This window comes from Rhinatrema bivittatum, chromosome 15 (assembly GCF_901001135.1).
Source record: "Rhinatrema bivittatum chromosome 15, aRhiBiv1.1, whole genome shotgun sequence".
NCBI lineage: Eukaryota > Metazoa > Chordata > Amphibia > Gymnophiona > Rhinatrematidae > Rhinatrema > Rhinatrema bivittatum.
The window spans coordinates 59,034,932-59,054,807 of NC_042629.1; the positions used below are offsets into that span (position 1 = coordinate 59,034,932).

The window sequence follows — 19,876 nt, forward strand, 5'->3', positions numbered from 1 at the left end:
CAAACTGAGGCCATCCTTTTTTTTTTTTTTTTGTTAAGGAAATCAGAGCCCCGTTTCCATGCATGTAATGGGGATAAGCTGAGCCAGTCCTGGGAACGCTCCAGGTTTCACCCCCTAGATTCTGGGAATTTCTATCAAGTACTGGAAACAATAGGAAAGCTCTGATTTTTCTCTGTTTACGGCTCCACTTCCTCCTCCTGCAGAGAGCAGCAGGGGACGGATTGGAATGCAGAGCAGTTATTTTCTGCTCTGCAGTGTCTACTCCAAGGTGTAGGGTTCAGAATGGGGAGGGAGGGGGGGGGGAGCGCAGGGGCTATGGCCCTTCCACCATTTCTGCCAGAATCCTTATTGGTGGCAGGGGGGGGCGGCACATTATGTTCCTTCTACCACAGCCGACCGCCCCCTTGGTGCAGATGCGATCCCCTCACTTATACCCTCCCTGCTCCTGGAGGATTGTGACTTTGCAGTGCCTCGGGCCTCTTCCTTCTTCTCAGCTGCCGGCGCCTGAATAACGTCAGCAGGCGCTGACAGAAGAGGAGGCAGCAGCCCATGTGCCAAGGCCACAAACCTCCAAACTCAGGTCTGGCTGGGTCCCTGAAGAGCCCGTCCCGCAGCAGCAAAAGAAGCAGCTCAGGCTGCCGTAGCTGAAAATGAATTCCTGCCTGCCTGCCTGTGTGTGAGACAGTGCCTGCTTTGTATGTGGGAGAGAGTGTCTTCTTGCCTGCCTGTGTGTGTGAGACAGTGCCTGCTTTGTATGTAGGAGAGAGTGTCTTCTTGCCTGCCTGTGTGTGTGAGACAGTGCCTGCTTTGTATGTGGGAGAGAGTGTCTTCTTGCCTGCCTGTGTGTGTGTGAGACAGTGCCTGCTTTGTATGTGGGAGAGAGTGTCTTCTTGCCTGCCTGTGTGTGTGTGTGTGTGAGACAGTGCCTGCTTTGTATGTAGGAGAGAGTGTCTTCTTGCCTGCCTGTGTGTGTGAGACAGTGCCTGCTTTGGATGTGGGAGAGAGTGTCTTCTTGCCTGCCTGTGTGTGTGTGAGACAGTGCCTGCTTTGTATGTAGGAGAGAGTGTCTTCTTGCCTGCCTGTGTGTGTGAGACAGTGCCTGCTTTGTATGTAGGAGAGAGTGTCTTCTTGCCTGCCTGTGTGTGTGAGACAGTGCCTGCTTTGTATGTAGGAGAGAGTGTCTTCTTGCCTGCCTGTGTGTGAGACAGTGCCTGCTTTGTATGTGGGAGAGAGTGTCTTCTTGCCTGCCTGTGTGTGTGTGAGACAGTGCCTGCTTTGTATGTGGGAGAGAGTGTCTTCTTGCCTGCCTGTGTGTGTGTGAGACAGTGCCTGCTTTGTATGTGGGAGAGAGTGTCTTCTTGCCTGCCTGTGTGTGTGTGTGAGACAGTGCCTGCTTTGTATGTAGGAGAGAGTGTCTTCTTGCCTGCCTGTGTGTGTGAGACAGTGCCTGCTTTGTGTGTGGGAGTGTCTTCTTGCCTGCCTGTGTGTGTGTGTGAGACAGTGCCTGCTTTGTGTGTGGGAGAGAGTGTCTTCTTGCCTGCCTGTGTGTGTGAGACAGTGCCTGCTTTGTATGTGGGAGAGAGTGTCTTCTTGCCTGCCTGTGTGTGTGTGTGAGACAGTGCCTGCTTTGTATGTAGGAGAGCGTGTCTTCTTGCCTGCCTGTGTGTGTGTGTGTGAGACAGTGCCTGCTTTGTATGTGGGAGAGAGTGTCTTCTTGCCTGCCTGTGTGTGTGTGTGAGACAGTGCCTGCTTTGTGTGTGGGAGAGAGTGTCTTCTTGCCTGCCTGTGTGTGTGAGACAGTGCCTGCTTTGTATGTGGGAGAGAGTGTCTTCTTGCCTGCCTGTGTGTTGTGCAAGAGCAGGTGGGGAACATTTGAGAGAATGAACATGCGTGAGAGAGGATAAAGTTTGTGTGGTCACCCTCCCCCTATTCCACAACAATCTCAGGGTGATTGGTCATTAAAAGATCCTAGGTATGGAGAGCAGGAGATTTTTTATTCTTTACTAGTTAAAATTTGTGGGTGTTATTTGATGTCGGCTGTTTTGAAATATTTTATTGGGTTTTAGAGAAATAAATAATAAAACATTTATGTGAGTTTTTAATTATTGGATGTTCTATTCATTGGCTGTCCTGAAATATTTGTTCCTTTTATTAATATGATTTTGGGGCAGGGTGGGGCTCGTTTGGCCACCACCCCAATCAAAAAAGCGTTCTGCTGCCGATGCTCCAAGGTCATCACCCGTCCTCTTCCTTGGGAAGCCTACAGGGAACAGGAGCAGAGGGGTGAGCCTGGCGTACACACTGCAGAGAGCATTTGGTGAGAAAGTGGAGAGGGGCTGCGACAGACACAGCAGCTGTGATTCCAGAATTTAGGGCTCAGCCAAACTTAGGTGAGGGTGCATAAGTCAGGGGGCTGTGACTTATACAGGGAGTTGGATCAAAGAGAGTTCTGGGGACAAAGATGGGGACGGGGGAGTGGTAGTAGTGGAGAAGAGAGTATGGATTAGCAGGGAATGCTGGTGGTGGAAGAGAGAAAACTGATACGCATTATTCCTCCTCCCCTCCAATGCTGATTAACAGCAACCTCAGGGTTGACCACACAAGTCAAACTTTCCCAGGTATGGACATGGTCACCCTATCCATCAAAACTGATAGACTGAGAACCATGTTTTGTAATGACCCTTGCATATTTGAAAGTCTCCAGCTCACCTTGCACGTGATACCTTTTGTCTGTCTCCCTTAGCTCAACTACTGTTTCACCCGATGCCCCGCTGGGCACGTGACAGAAATGTAGCACTAACTGCACTGCTGCTTTAAGGCTTACAAGAAACATCTGGATTACTCCAATAGCAATATGGATTTTCGCGCAAGCCGACTGGGGAAATCAGAACCACATTAGAAGGAGAAAACAAAAACACATGCTATGGTTAACCAAGCACATCCTTTCGTCTGGTCCATGATAGCAGTGTGAATAATTCATCTGGTTCTGACTGTGGGAGAGAGGAGGAGGGATTGGGGGGTCTCCCAGAGAGCTCTAAAGCAGCAGCGTTGGCTTCTTTGGAAATCCAACGTACCTGGTTCTAGGCTGTGTGTCGTTTCCCTGCCTGGTCACATTCCTAGGTATCATCTCTTTTTTTTTTGTCCTGATATATTTTATAATGTCAAAACAACTTGTAGAGTTGAAAACAAGATATCAAATGTCCAAAAGATCCCACTCAATAGAACGCTAAGACGATTGATTGTTCAAAGAATGACTATCATATAATGCCTGACTCTGCAAAATATAGCTGCATATGGCATGAGTCATTTTAATCACTGGTCAATGCACAATCTTATTTATTTATTTATTTATTTAAAGCTTTTTTAGACCGACTTTCTTGATACAAATCAAATCAGATCGGTTTACAGGGAACAAAGACCTTAACAATAACAATAAACATTAAACCATAACTAGAAAAGGTAAAAAGTTACAATAAAACAAGGGAATGCAACTGGGAGGTGGAAATGTAGAGGGGGCAGTATTCGATAGTGTACAGTGTATAGTGATTGTTCAATCTTAAATCAGGTATTTTGTTTAAGTTAGGGCTTCTTTTTCTGACTTTGTTTTCCCTTCAGTCTTCTTGGCTGAACTAATTACAGTTATGTATGAGGGGGGAGCTTGGGAGGCCTTCGTCTGATCTATGTCATGGCTATGCTATAGCAATGCTGGTCTAGGAACAGGAGAAGGCTTGACCGAACAACCATGTCTTGAGTTGTTTTTTTTTAAGTCAGAAGACAAAAGCAATTAAAAAGCAATACTGGACAAAGGGGACTGAGGCAGGGCTGTTGGTGTCCTGGTAGGTTTTCAATGCTTTCCTAAATCCTTGGCACTGGGTATCAATCTGATGAATTGAATCACTTCTCAAGTAGCTCTTAGTCCTGGTGCCTCACGCTGCTGAGGTTTACTGTTCTTATTTAATTTTTCCTTCAAACCTTTGCAGTATAGTCTGGAGTGGATCCTCAAAGAGGATTTACAGATAAATCCAAGCAGCTGCAGGACACCAGAGTACCAGCCAAGCTGGAAGACTGCAATCAACTTCCGGAGCAGGGTTCAAATGGCACCCCTCCCATTCATTCTGTGACTGGCCGCAGATCCCACCACCACCTCCCCTCCCCCTCCGCACTCACTCGGATGGCAGCCTTGTTGCAGTAGACTCGAGTGATGGCCAACCAGGTGGGCAGGTCCAGCACATTCTGAAGCACCTCTTCATCCAGCTCTAGGTTGGTTAACTGGCCCTCGCCTTTCAGAGTGCTCAGGTTGATCTTGTCTGGTGAAAGGTTCTTGGTAAACCTAGACAGGTGCTTGAGGATCTGTTTCTTGATGAGGCCCGCCATGTTGGGAGCCGTTGCCAGGGTCCCTGTTCCCCACCGGCTGCTTCATTGACTCCGTGAGATTGAGACTGCTACGAGAGCCTCCCGCCCTCCCCACCGCCTGCCCCTGCCACTGCCTTATTTTTTTAAGCATATGTCTGAAAAAAATTGCTGATGAAAAGCTGCAAGGTTGCTTTTCTAAGCAGTGTCCCTCAGTTGCAAATGGCACCCGACACTGGCAGTGTTTCAAAATCTTCAAAAAATCTGCATCATGGGTAACAGGACATAAATGAATGCCAGCTCAGCATATCTGCACAGAACAATAACAGGAAAAGTTGTTATAAATTTTCAGCCAAACAGTTCAAGAGAGAAATGCTTATACTTACAATAAAGTCCATTAAAAAAAACCCCCTTTTTTTCTTCTTATAAATACAGAAATACTGAAGAGCAAATAGCTCATGCATGACATCTTTGTGTACGACGAAAAGAATTTATTTATTTATTTTATTTTTATTTATTTTGAGTTTTTCTATACCGGCATTCACGATGGGAATCGCATCATGCCGGTTTACAATTAACAGGGGTGAAAAGAAGATATAATAAGAACATTAACAGGTGCTGAAAGAAAGGTTGCAGTTACAATAAAACAGGGAAATATACAACTTGGAGCAGTGAAGAGGCAAAAGGAATTTAACATAGAGAACAAATTTGCCAAATTAATGGTGTTAACAAAGTTATGAATAATTGGAAGGTTGTTAATTTGAAAAATTATTTGAAAAATTAATTTGAAAAATTATTTGAAAAATAATTGGAAGGTTGTTAATTTGAAAAAGAAACCATTTTGCGCTGTCCAAAGGTGTCATATGCAAGGCGTCTGACTATGAAAGAATTTAAACATCAGTCAAGATTTAGCCCGTAGATTTCTATCTCTTGATTATCCCATGTGAACTTATTAAGCAGGCATATAAGAGCCAGATTTTCAGATAGAAATCAGTTTGCTACAAAACAGATTGGAGCAACATTCTACTGATCTTACCTGTGCATTAAAGTTTACCATTTTGGCTCAAAAGGTGGCAGTGGTAATCAAAAACGTACTGGCGTATTTTACCTATGCATTCAGTTTTCACATCGCTCACACACATTTCTTACAGAAGAGGTAGAAACATAAGGAAAGTATTGCGCATGCAGCCTTGTCACCTTCACAAGTAGAACAATCTGCTTTGGGACTTGTTTCATGTGGCACATGCGATTGTTTGTTTTTTGTAGTATCACAATTGAAGGTCACCAGTGGAGAACATCCATGTTCGGGTTTTGTCATCAGTAGAAAATGCTACACTGACTGCATGTCTGAGTTATTGTGGATTAGCAGGGGGAGAAGAGAGGGATCGTTGCTCACAAACCTTCTCTTCTCTCTCGGGCCACGCAGGCCTGGCTGATGGAGCGGCCACTATCTCCTCCTCTTCAGGCCACGCAGGTCCAGCCCGTGCAGCAGCCACTGTCTCCCCCTCTTCGAGTCCCTCGGGCCCAGACGATGCAGCTGCCACGTCTGCGTCCTCAAGCCGTGCGGGCCTAGAGAATGCAACGGCCACCTCTTCCTCCTCGGGCCAGCAGTTGCCTCTTCTTCTTCGCAGCTGTACGAGCACGGCCAACACAGCAGTGCTGCAGCCTCCTTCTTAGCGGGTCCTAAGGCTGAAACTCAGGGCACTGAGGTTGGGACTCAGGGCGTCGGACCTGGGTGCTCCGAGCTAACAATGCCCCTGATTGTATGCCAATATATATCAAACATTTTGGATATCTTTAAAACCAGACTTGTTTGTGGCTCTTGAGGATTGGATCTGGCCACCCCTGAAATAGTGGATAATACAATATAACACAATAACATTCAGACCTCCTTTTCCAAAAAAAAAAAAAAAAAATGGCCACAGAGAAAACAGAAGAGAGCCACAGGGGAAGGTAAAAACCATGGGATTCATTTACTAAACATTTTCCCCATAGACACAGAATGGGAGAAAAGTCTTAGTAAATCAGGCCCTATGTTTGTTAAAGACATAACATTTCCATTTGTTGAAAGGAGAAATGGAAACATGTGTTGGTAAAGAAAGACAGGAAATAGGAACTCTTCAATGTATTTTCCATGTACTGATGTGCAGACTAAGCCAATCCTGGTTTCAGGCTATAGCATACATGATCCGATTCTCCCATTGACTTCCCTAGGAACATCAGAATTACAAATCCATGCATGCCTGCATAGGGATAAAGCCAGGACTGAATTAGTTTGCTCCTCATGACATGGAACCAGGTGACAGACCTAGTCAAGACACCAAAGAAAAAAGCCGGACAGTCTTGCTACGGAGATCTACTAAGAATCCAGATTATGAGAGATGGTGGACACGTCTGCTCTGAAAATTCCCTTTTTGGTTTTTTTTGTTCATCCGCCTGATTACTTTCATGTGTCTTTGTGTTTTGGCATTTGGTTTGGTGGAAACTAATTCCTCTTGACTGCGTCGGCTATCATTCATTGTTTAATCCTTCCTCTGTGTGTGCTTCTTTTTTTTTTTTTTGCACTCTTAGCTCGCTCGCTACATCTGGAACCGCAGCCAGCTCCTGGGTCTCAAACCTGAAGAGGTGGACTACGTCCTGGGTAAGTTCAGAGGCCGTCAGTCTCTCACCGTCGAGGATAATCATCTTCCATGGTTGTCCTATTCGTGAGGCTGATTCAGGATCGATAGATTCTGTCGCAGCTTGGGCACATCTGACGGCTATTAAAACCGACTTACTGTTAATAAATGATTTGTTACCAGGTTTAAATAAAAACTGCATATACTTAAAGTTCTTAATATGATCCTTAGAGAATTGCAGTAGACACTATTAATTGATCAAGGCTGGCCACGGCAATTATTGATCCAGGGGAAGGCAGATATCCCTGGGGAACTTTGGCCAGTTATGTTCCATAAAGTGAATGAAGTTATCCTGTTCCTACATTCAGAGTCTATGCTTATTAATTCGGGGCACTCAGAGTCTGAATGCGCACTTATAGCAGTAACACTACAGTAGGAACCGATTCATCCTCAGTTTAAAATGCTCACTGAGGTGGCTGAAATTGTTTAAGTGGGTAATTTAAGCGGCACAGCAGGATGGAGTCTGAAAGAAAGCTGGAAAGGGGGAGGAAAACTGCCCCATGTGAGGTCGTCCTTGTTACTGAAGGCGCAAGCTCTCCTTGAAGAGGGGGGGGCTGGAGGACTCCGGTTTCTCTCCGCTGTTTTTTTTATGGAGTTCAGTCATGAGTAGGATACCGGGATTCTAGGACAACATTCCATTATCCTAGTTTTTAAATTCTCGGATCAGATCAGGTTTGAGCAAATTAAAAACATGAGGGCATAACTTAAGTACATTATAGCGGTTATTTTCCAAGACATTCAGCAGCTCTGGAGTTCACCATTCAAGGCCAATTACTGGTGTACAGTCTTGGCTACATTATTTTGCCTGGTTAGTATAATCTACACCAGCCAAAGGGCTGCATCCTCCAGTGACGTCTTGGTCTTCTGCTGTCTCGCGAGCCACCAGACTCCGTCAGCAGCTGCTCTCAAGCAGGTTGTCTTTCATGATAAACTTGCAATACCTTCATCCTTTCTTGGATCGCTTGAACAGACTTTCACCAAATAGCATGTCTCGTTCCAGACATAAATCCTATGAGTTTTATCTACAGTACATAATCATACATTAGTAGTATTATTTTGCAAGGATACAACTTGGTAAATGGAAGACAGGTTTCTTGAGTTTAACTTTCCCAGGACTCAAGCAGGAGGGATGAAGCAGGGGCCATAAAGGGCTGGCTGTGCTCTTCTGTTGGACTCAGACAGGGCCTCAGTTCAGCCTTTATTCTTTTCATCTGCGCATTAGATCTTATGGAGTAAAAAGAGTCTGATTTAACACAAGATATGTGTGACAGATACACATGCAGGCAAATAACAGGTGTATATTAAGAGGTACAACCATCAACTCTTGAAGCTCTTAATGGGAAGTGACCTGTAGCCAAACCAAAAAAAAAAAAAGCAGGATTTAGCATTCAAATTCAAAGTCCTATCCTTGATCTTTGGATTTACATATGGGTGGGGTTTTTTGGATTCCAATTCCAGGTTGAGAATTTTGCCATTTTCCTTCAGTTTGGACTGATGGTAACATTGCAGTCTGACCAGCACCACCTGGGTTTAAGGACAGAGATTAGGATTGCGATCCTTGATTTCTATTCTTCAGAACCATCTCTTTCCATAATGTCACTCGAAGATCCCATGTTCTCTTTTTAATAGAAATTAAAGGCTAAAGGGAAGGATTTATGGCCTAATTCTTGACTTCAGTCAGAACACCATGGCTTGACCTGGCTCTGCTGCTGAATTTGAGTGATTTTAGAGAAGTCCTTTTCTACCCCTGTTCATTAAGTCAGTGGTTCTCAACCCAATCCTCAGGGCACATCTAACCAGACAAGTTTTCATGAGAGCTACAAGGAATGCATGCATATTCCTTGTGGCAACCTTAAAAACCAGACTGACTAGGTATGTCCCCAGGACTGGGTTGAGAACTACTGCCTTAGATTAATGGGTCATAATCTGTATGTCAGTCAGACACTAGGGGAAATAGTTCTGCGAGAAGGAATAGAACCCGATAGGGTGCTGTAGATAATGGATTATTTACCTCTCAAGCTCTTTCTTTCTCAGGTTTATTTGAGCCGATGGACATGGTGTATGAACTGGACAGAAATAATGTTACTGAACCTTCCCTGTCAGAAATGGTGATGGTGGCGATGAGAATCCTGCAGAAAAATCCCAATGGATTCTTTCTGCTCGTGGAAGGTAAGTTAGGGCCTGGAGACATGTACAAAGCAGCATCTCTCAAGCTCTCACAAATTAAGCCCTAATGGTTAAAGGGAAAGCTTTAACTCCAGGATCATAATAAAGGGGCTTCCTGTTTGTATCAGAGGAACATGCTCACCCATTGCCCCTTTCAAGGCTGGTCTGTGTGGTTCCTTCCCATCCAGCTCACTCTGAATCCACCCTCACGTCTTGCTGGCGACTGATGACTCATAGTTGATTGTCACCAGATGGGTTTGTTGTATACGTATTGTGATAGGAATCAACCTCATTCTTAAACCAGGTTACGCTGGGCAAGATTTCAGTCTCTCAGATTAATGACCAGTGCTCTTCTTGTACTGAGCCAAAGACAGCTTCCTTCTGGAACTGGTAGGGTGTGACATATTTATATGTATTTATTAGGAATCCTTGTTGATATAACAACATACAAAATGTTACTGGATGGTCTCCTTGAGTCTGCTCTTTGGGGAAGGAACTTGGGGTCTTCTCCCCTTCCCAGAGATGTTTACTTTCAGCTACAGACTCTGTTCATGGCTTAACATATAGCAGAACCTCCTCATAACACTGGTACTATACTGGAAGGATCCAGCAAATAAAATGAAATGAACCCTTCAACCAGACCTCATACACTTTAAACCGTGCTTAAATGCACCGGATGAATACCACATATTTTGAAAAGCTTATGTGCAGAGTGGTTCTAATCATTGGTCATTGGTTGTTAGGTTCGATAACATTACTTATTTTTCATATTTTTTTTCTTTTTGTTTTTTATAACATATTTTCTTTATACTGTGGAAAGTACTTATCTTAAAAGATGCTATTTTGCAAGCAGTACTTATCTTAAATGTTTACAGCTGAATGTCTTGAAACTTTAGACCGGAACGCCGGAGTGAAAGAAACAACTACGCCCGACGCAGCTCGCGTTTCTTTTTTTGCTTCTTCAGGGGCTCTTAGTGAGTTGTATCAATTATATAAACTTATATCTCCCGACTTCCACAGTCTGCAGATGCAGATGCAGACTGTGGAAGTCGGGAGATATAAGTTTATATAATTGATACAACTCACTAAGAGCCCCTGAAGAAGCAAAAAAAGAAACGCGAGCCGCGTCGGGCGTAGTTGTTTCTTTCACTCCGGCGTTCCGGTCTAAAGTTTCAAGACATTCAGCTGTAAACATTTAAGATAAGTACTGCTTGCAAAATAGCATCTTTTAAGATAAGTACTTTCCACAGTATAAAGAAAATATGTTATAAAAAACAAAAAAGAAAAAAAATATGAAAAATAAGTAATGTTATCGAACCTAACAACCAATGACCAATGATTAGAACCACTCTGCACATAAGCTTTTCAAAATATGTGGTATTCATCCGGTGCATTTAAGCACGGTTTAAAGTGTATGAGGTCTGGTTGAAGGGTTCATTTCATTTTATTTGCTGGATCCTTCCAGTATAGTACCAGTGTTATGAGAGGGTTTGGATTAGGTGTTACACAAGGGTGAAGCAGTTTTTTGAATATAGAGTATTAACATATAGCAGGGCATTTAAATGGGCATGTAAAGACTCAGTTCTAGGCTAGTCTGCCTCTTCATGCTGCAGTACTCAGCTCTTGCACTTTAACTTGTCTCCTCCTGGTTTGCAGCAGCTGACGGACCCTCTTCCCTTCTCCACTCCCAACTATCAAGCAGTTCACCCTCAGGCTCCTAGCTCTGTTCAGGGCCTTGTCCTTTCTGATATCTTAAATTTATTTCTCCCATCCCTGCCTCTCCCTGAGCACTTTAAACTTTTAATCTATTTTAAGCTACTCTAATTGGCTTCTGGTGACTGTTTCTAATTGGAATGTTAATTGGTTGTTTACTTTTATAAAAAGTACAAACACTAAGGGACACACAATGACATTACTAAATGATACATTTAAAACTAATAAGAGAAAATATTTTTTTACTCAATGTATAATTAAGCTCTGGAATTCATTGCCAGAGGATGTGGTGAAAGCTATTAGTGTAGCTGCGTTTAAAAAAAGTTTGGACACGTTCCTGGGGGGAAAGTCCATTATCAAAGAGGAGTTGCAGAAATCCATTTACCATTCCTGGCATAAGCGACTTGGAATCTACCCTCTGGGATCCTGCCAGGTACTTGTGACCTGGATTGGTCACTAATGGCAACTGGATGCTGGGCTTGATGGACTTGGTCTGACCCAGTATTGCAAGTCTTATGTTCTTAAGTGAGATTCATTCCCTGTTGTTCACTCCTAGCACTAAGAGGTTGTGTTCCCCCCAAGGCCACCTTGCTAATAATTGTTAATGGACCTGGCCTCCAGAAACTTGTCCAGACCTTTTTTGTTTAACTCAGCTGTCCTATAGATCTTATCAACATCCTCAGTGAGCCCATGAATAGGTTCACCATGAGCCATACCTGTGCTAGGGATGTTATCTTCACCTGGATCTGCACGAATGATACCACGAGCATCAGCTCTCATGCAGATGTTATCCTAGACAATATCCATCCAGTATGGGTTTGTCTTTTTACTTATTTCATATTTGATTAGTAATGGTCACTCTGCAGAGGTTTGGTATAGGTGACACACAACAAGACCAGCATAAGAAGGTATTAAGTAAGATTTGGTGTAGAGAATTATTTTCAGTTATTCTCCTCCCTCTCACTCCCTTCTGCCTCCCACAGTGTGGTTCAGTTAGTGGTCAAACTCCTTAGGGCGGCAATCTGATAAGATTAGCCATATGGATTGTTTGTGAAACTATTATGCATGATATGCAATGTTTTCCCTGCAATTCCCTGTGCCTATCTCGAGATTTGCTCAGTTGTCTCTACCCACTGTTGACCCTACTCAATACTCATCATCTTCCTCCCTTGCACTTGCCATGCCTTCCTGGTATCTTTCCCAAGCATACTTGAATTTTGTCATAGATTTGTTTTCTGATTACTATCACCTGTGTTGGTGTCCACAACTCTTAGCAAAGATGCATTTTCTCATATTTCCTCTGAGCTTTCTTCTTCTTGAGCTTTCTTCTTCTTGAGCTTCTTCTAAGAAAAACTGCTACCTTCTTGTACCTTATGAAACTTGACAGATATTTGAATGTTTCTGTTTTGCCAAGTGATGTATTTCTTATGGCTAAGAGAGCATATTACATCTGCCACAAAAAGCCACCCAGATTTATGCTCTTGGACTGAAGGCAGAGCACTAGCTGGTTCATTTTTCTTTCAGGGACGGGAAGCATAGTCACTTGTTGCTGTTTTTACACACAAATCCTTCTCCTTCAAATTGAGTTAGACTAACAGTCAGTTCTGGCTTACTTCATCTGGCTTTTCTGCCTGTTCTGTTCACTATTCCAAGACTAAATGTCGGACTAGTTTGTTTGTGTCATGGAGCTGGCTCCAAAAACACCATTCACACATATTTAATCCCGCATTCGTTACACCTGTAATAACGAATTCTAGGGGTCAAACTACCTTTCTGGATGGGATTAGTTACTCCAGGATTGACACAGAAATTGCTCTCTGATTATCTAGTGTGAACACACATAGCTGTGGCTCTGGAGTGAAATTTGCAAGCCCTACTGGACTTGAGGTATACACAGAAGAGCAGAACACTGAGCTGACAGCTGAGTGTAGACCTCCAGTGTGACACTGGCATCCACTACCAGTGACAACTGTAGACATGTATCCAGTGTAGTATCTTCCTAGCAATATCCCTTCATAGCAGAGGCACTGTAGACACATTGTGAGAGGCTCAGACACTAAGAGGTCGATATTGAGTGGGCCGGTGAACGGGAAAGTAACCCGGTGATTTTAGGACATCTATTTTTCCCATCTGACTTTCCCAGCAATAACTCTAGCAGAATATCATCGCTGCTTGGCTAAAATTAAGCCAAGCCCCCAGAATGTCTCTTTATTTTACCCGCTTAAATTATAGAACTGGGTAATGACTTACTCTGTTAAGATTTAACAGCTCAGAAGGGTGGGAAATTTTAAATCTTGGATTTTGTCTGGGTAAGTAAAAAACGTTACCCAGGACGAGGTCTGTGGATATCAATTTCAAAACTTCACAGCAAAATAAATCAACTGCCGGGCTGTTGTGTCTCCTAGGAGCGGAGAAGGATGTTCACTCTTATTGATTACCTCCAGATCCTGCTCAGTCCTTCCCTTGGATATGCCTTTCCATTCCCTAGATTACAAAATTAGAGACATTTGCATTCAGGAGCTAGGTTGTTGTTGGTCAGCTGTCTTGTCCCAACACTATGGTCAGTCATGATCTAATGGTGCTGGCGAATGGAGCAGTTCAGTATCGGAGCCCTCCTGAACTGTTCATGATCATGCAAGTTTGCTTTCCCTTGTGAACTCCAATCCACTGGGGACTGTGTGCCAAAGTCATTTCCCCTCTGGTCTTGTGGCAGATATAAAGGCAGTTTCAAAAAGGGTGATAATCTTAGTCATCATTTAAGCCAGACCTCTCCTTTTTTCCCTTTTCTTTAGGGGGGAGGATTGACCATGGCCATCATGAGGGAAAGGCCAAACAAGCTTTGCATGAAGCAGTAGAGATGGACAAAGCCATTGGGATGGCAGGCCGCATGACCGCAGAGAAGGACACACTGACTGTGGTGACAGCTGACCACTCCCACGTGTTCACGCTAGGGGGCTACACGTATCGTGGAAACCCAATTTTTGGTAAGCGCAGCCTCCTGCCAATTAACTGCTCGGGGATCCATATTCAAAAGGTCGAATCCAGTTAACTTTGGGAGTTGGCTAGACAAATCTTGCTGTTTCAGGTCCACCCGTCGGGTGGCTAAATTTTGTCTGGGCCAGTCATTGCATGCCTAAAATTTAGTTGGATAAAAAGAAGCAGCACCAGGAGTGTCCCCGGGGCAAGGTTTAACTTAGTTGGTCGGCACTGATAATCAGCACATGCTGTCTATAAGGTGCTCTTGGTGGGAAGTAGCCAACCAACTTTTGTCCAGCTAACTTTAGAATGGGTACTCGGTGGCATTTTAAGCCAGATGAGTACCGGCAAGTATGCGGATAAATGTACCCAGTTATTGTACTGCTCGGCGGGCTTTTGAATATGGCCTCTCCATGCTCAAGGTTCCTCAGGGAACGTGGTCCTGCTTGAGTCCTTCCACCCCCAGGCTAAGGCCTCCAATCTTATCCTGAGGCCTGCAGGAGAAAGCCGCAGACCAAGCTGTTCTCGTCTGACACCAGCGAGGGGAGGGCGGGCTCTCATCCGTCTCCCTGGTGGGAGCACCATGCCCGGTCCAATATGATGTCTAACTTTCCATGCTTTATTTTCTCAGGTCTGGCTCCGTCCGTCAGTGACATCGATAAGAAACCCTTCACCGCTATCCTGTATGGAAATGGACCTGGGTTCAAACTGCTGAACGGGGCAAGGGAAAACATTTCCACTGTTGATTATGGTGCGTTTTCATTAAATTAACCCTCCACCAGCATCAGATCTCTCTTGCATCCCCTGTTTTCCATATCCTCTGAATCTGAGTATCTGTTTAACTCATCTCCTCATCTCGTTTGCCTCATTTCATTCTCCACTTCACCCCCTTCTCCTCCATATCATCCTCCTTCATTTCCCCGCTAGCGTCTCCCCTACATCTGCTCCCTCCTCACCTCTCCCCATATCCTGTCCCCTAGATTGCCATTCTTTACCTCACATGCCCCTTTCCTCTTCTGCAGCATTAGGAGAGAGAGCTGCTGTTAGCCAGAAGCAGAAGGGAGTGGGACCATCTCCTTTGGCCCTGGAGCTTCGCTCCCTCCTGCTTGCGGCTGCCCTGCCCTGCTCTCCCCTGCCTCTCGAGGTGGCTGGAGGTTGCCCTGGTGTGGGGGAGAGAGCCAGATGGGTCGATGGCAGGTCTGTCTCAGCTCCTGCACCACCTTCCGCAGCGGTGCTCACCCTCCTTCAGCACCTCCGCAATAAGCCAGTAGATGGGAGGGCGGGGGTAGGGGCGGAAGCTAGGGCTAGTGTTCTTGTTAGCAAACCATGGGGGAAAAAAAAAAGTTTCCAAGAAACTAACACCTTAGTCTGCAGCAAGTGAATCTGGCAGTGCCTCGCACGCAGATGCAGGGGAGAGCAAATGCAAGCATGATTGCTCTACCAGATGTGTCGGTTTCTCAGAAAAAAGCAGATGTTTGAGGAGGTGCTCAAAGCAGTAATATCAGAGCAAAAACATATTTAAATACTTCTGGGAGCCCCCCTCAAAAGCTTCCCTGTTGCTTGTGATGTGCATCTCGTTCCTGAGATGAGGTTTGCAGTTCTCAGAATGCCGCTTTCTACAGATGTGCCATGGTTTAAAAGGACATTGAAAATAGCAAACATTAGTTTCATTTGCAGTCATTTTGGTTCTGTGTTTCAGCGCATGCTAAAAACTATTTACTGTGCACTAAAACACAGAAACAGGAGGGGGGGGGAGGGAGGAGACCAGGCCAGGCCAGGCTCGACCAGTCCATGACACAGAGCCGTACGGCAACTCCGCTTTTCATGTATCTGCAAATCTTGCTTCCACCCTGTCTCCTCAGTGGTTGCCAAATCCGGTCCTTGAGAACTCCAGACTGGGTCTGCTCTTCGGAGCAACGAAAGCGTGCAAACGAACCTGGTTCTTATAGAAAACATAAGCTGACATTTGGCATGAATATCCATTGTAGAGACCCTGAACCCCAGAGAATTTGATTTGGCAAGCACAGGGCCTTTTCCATTCCAGACCTGCTTTCATGCTACAGCAAAACTACAGGAGCCAACTCGGACAAGAATGATATAATGAAAGTTCTCTGCAGTATATTCCTCCCTTCTCTGCCCATCCTTCACTTGTGTTATCTTTTCTGTCCCTTATTTTCTTTTGATCCTTTTCCCCCCCATCTGTCTCTCTCATGCCTACTTCCTCTCTCCCCTTCTGAGTCCAAGAAATCATGCCAAAATAATTACACCATAAAGAACAAAAGATAAAGCTTGCACATGACACTATTGAGCTTATGTCTGACTGCTGCCACTGCGTTTAGGGGATGGCAGCTCCCACACACCCACTTCCATCGCCCATTAATTACACCATAGGCATATAGATGAAACAGTTATAGCTGTGAGGGAATAATGCATGGAATTCCCAAATATCCAATCTGACCAATTATGTTAGGGTTTAACCTGTTTTTGACCATCATAGAAAGGGGTAATGTGGTCCAATAATTATACCATAAGTACCTGGCACAAACTGTGCCATTTATGAGAGAGTACCTTCCTGCATCTTAAATTACTCAATTTGACTATTTCACATGTACTAAACCCAAATCAGTATGACCAATAATTACATCATAATGTAAATGCCTCTAACTGATGTAATTTTTTTAGATATGCAAAATATCTTTTGGAAAATTCCTCTCTCCCTCCGGTACAAGACACAAATAGCAAAGATGAGCAAGGAAAGGTCTTCTAGGTCATGTTGCTATTACAACAATAGTTGGACTCTATAAACCATCACGACAGCTCCACTCCATGGACAAAAGCTACCTACATTCAAGGTTGCAAGATTAGAAATATCAAGGAACAGAGCTTTGTCTGTAGTCGGCCCTCGACTGTGCAACAGCTTGCCAGAAGCTACATGCACGGCATAATCTATAAGAACATTCAAGAAAGCTTTATGAGCAGGCATATCAGAATTAATACCGAGACAGCTGAGGGGGGGATATGATAGAGGTCTACAAAATCATGAAAGGACTTGAACTGGTAAATGTGAAATGGTTATTTTACTCTTTTGGAAAATACAAGGACTAGGGGGCACTCCATGAAGTTAGCTAGTAGCTAACTTAGTTTAAAATGAATTGGAGAAAATTCTTTTGCACGCAACTCACAATTCAGCTCTGGAATTTGTTGCCAGAGGAAATGTTTAGGGCAGTTAGTGTAGCTGGGTTTAAAAAAGGTTTGGATAAGTTCCTGGAGGAGAAGTCCACAAACTGCTATTAATCAATAGGGAATAGCCACTGCTTGTTGGTGGCATTAGTAGCATGAGATTTGTTTAATGTTTGGGTACTTGCCAGGTACTTGTGACTTGAATTGACCGCTGTTAGACAGGATACTGGGCCTGATGGACCCTTGGTCTGACCCAGTATGGCATATCTTATGTTCTTACATTCCGTTCTTGATTGTTTGTTTTAATGTAATGTATTTGTGTTTATGTAAATCACTGTGAACTTTCCCTCGGAACATGCGGGTTATAATAATTTTTTAAATAAATAAGTATCCCAAATAAGAGGACTGGAGAGCATGCTGAAGCAGAGGCCAGTCAGAAGAGATTGTGCTAGACTGAGAGTTGCCACTCCAGGTGGTGAATATCCCAGTAAGAGGAATGGAGAACCTGCTGTTAGGGGCTAGCCATGAAATAAGGGACATCAACGAAGGGTGTGTTTTGCTGCATATAGTTTATGCCAGCCTATGTTTAAATGCTTGTTGTACATGTTGGAAGAGCACTTCCAACTGTGTTGTCATGTGTGAAGGAGCAGATGTTAAAAATGCCATTTGCTGCAAGTGCTTGATCAGACTGCTGTTTTCAGGTGATCCAGCAGGTGTTTTGCACATGTGGTAGTGGCTCATCACAAGCCTATACTGGGAAGCTCTGCTGCAGTACTTCTGATTGTGTTCCCGGTCACCAGTTGTTTAAAAAGGTATAGTTAGATCAGGTTGAATGTTTGAACTGTGGCACCCAAAGAGGATGTAAGAAAATGCAATTTTTAAACGACAGAGAAGTTCTTACTGCCTGAGCCCTTTGAGTGCTGTTGTATTGGAATGCATTTGGACTACTAATAAAAATGTTACTTGCGTATCATTCGCACAATCTTCTAAAGGGCTGTTCCTGCGGGTAAAGTCCCTTGGAAAATTACCCTGTACTCTACAACCATGTAAAAAGCGTTTGTTGCAAAGACAATGAAGGGAATCAAAATATTCTGTGCTCAAACTTCCTGGTGCTCTGGTGACAGCATTGCCGGAAGCAGATTGCCTGTTGCCAGAAGCTTATGGCAGTACCATTGGTGTGTTCCAAGTCAGCACCATTGGCTAATCAAGTACTTTAACCTCCACATCTGCAGCTCAGCCTACTATATTGTGATCACTTTGCTCCAGTAACCTTGACATCAGAAGCTTATCAGGAACAGATGTGTTAAAAAATAAATGCATATTTTGCCTAAGTGTATTCAAGACACATCAAGGAGTGAAGCAAAAACTAGTTAGATGTTCTACGGAAATATTTGACATTCATAAGATTCACAAATATGCAGATGGATAATAAGATTTTGAGATGTATAAATGATATAGATTTCATTGCCAAGGAGCTATGCTATCATGGTATGTATTGCACTGCATACCAGCAAAGAGCCACAACAGTTCCTCCCAAAGGCAGGAAACATTCCTCATGGAATTTCACGAGAGAGGAATGGGAAGCAGCATTGGAAGCCGTGTGTGTGTTCACTGAGCAGTCCATAGTCAAGAGCAAAGAAGTGACTCTATTGGAGGACACATGCACAAGCTGTACTCAGCCTGGTTATCTGAGAGCCACAAAGGTGGTTTCAAAGGCATGTTATGTGCCACTTCCTTTCAGCAGTACTGTTGTTTCGATTTTTGACTTGCCTTTCCAAGAAATGATAATAATCATAAAATACAGTAGCATAACAATAGTAAAATACATAATAGAAACAAACTAACATAATAAAACAAGAATCATTATAAACCTAAAAATAAATACAGAATTACAATATTTATGTATTTAGAGCATTTAGTAGTTGCCTACTGCTAAAACTCTAGGTGATGAACACTTTTTAAATGTACACAATCATAAAACAGATTAAAGCAAAGAAAAAAAAATGCATTCTTCCAAACCAAGACATAAAAAGTAAAACAGCAAAATACAATAAAGCCCCTAATAACTAGTTTACAAAAATACCTTATGAAATAAAAAAAAGTCTTTAAATCTTAGAACAGGTAGTTGGGCACAGGTTTTCTGGCAGTGAATTCCAGAAAAGTAACTGCCACAGAAAAAGCTCTCTCCCTGGTCTCAGCCAGGCGAACCAGTCTCATCGAAAGAACATCAAGTTTCGATAGTTAACCAATCTTTAGAGACTGGACAATTCCCAAATATTTAAAAAAAAAAACTTCCATTCTACCAATCATGAAATCAAAAACAAAAGATGCAACTGACCTCAATAACGTCAGCTTACCGAATTTCTATCAGACAATAACATTCTTCACATTAATCAACATGGATTTAGAAAAGGTCATTCAACTGAAACTCTCCTCTTAGCCTCTTTTGACACATTATTCCGCGCTTTTGATTCTTACACTGACTACATTATTGTTTTCTTAGATATTTCAGCAGCATTTGACACCGTAGATCATCACATACTCATCTCAGGTCTCAAATCCATTGGTATTACAGGCACAGTTCTAAACTAGTTTACATCCTTTCTCACAGATCGCCCTCAGCAAGTTAACATTAATCATCACTCCTCTAATCCTTATACAATTTCATCCGGCGTTCCTCAAGGCTCATCACTATCTCCTATATTATGTAATATATATCTTCTACCTCTTTGTCACATTCTTTCTTCTCTCAATCTACAATTTAAAATTTATGCAGATGACATACAGTTCCTAGGTCCCTATAAAACATCCTG

The 19,876-nt window shown here is 43.5% G+C and overlaps 1 protein-coding gene and 1 long non-coding RNA gene across 2 annotated transcripts in view; one reads left to right on the forward strand and one right to left on the reverse strand.

The window, feature by feature from the left end:
• Positions 1–19,876, reverse strand: part of LOC115076456 — a 317,358-nt gene that overhangs the window by 85,802 nt on the left and 211,680 nt on the right. The window lies entirely within an intron of this gene.
• LOC115076454 (alkaline phosphatase-like) overlaps positions 1–19,876 on the forward strand; it is a 105,759-nt gene that overhangs the window by 71,951 nt on the left and 13,932 nt on the right. Inside the window, exons 8-11 of the mRNA XM_029577945.1 lie at positions 6,922–6,991; positions 9,063–9,197; positions 13,700–13,891; positions 14,515–14,634. Of these exons, the coding sequence (XP_029433805.1) occupies positions 6,922–6,991; positions 9,063–9,197; positions 13,700–13,891; positions 14,515–14,634 (517 nt within the window). The remainder of the gene's footprint in view (positions 1–6,921; positions 6,992–9,062; positions 9,198–13,699; positions 13,892–14,514; positions 14,635–19,876) is intronic.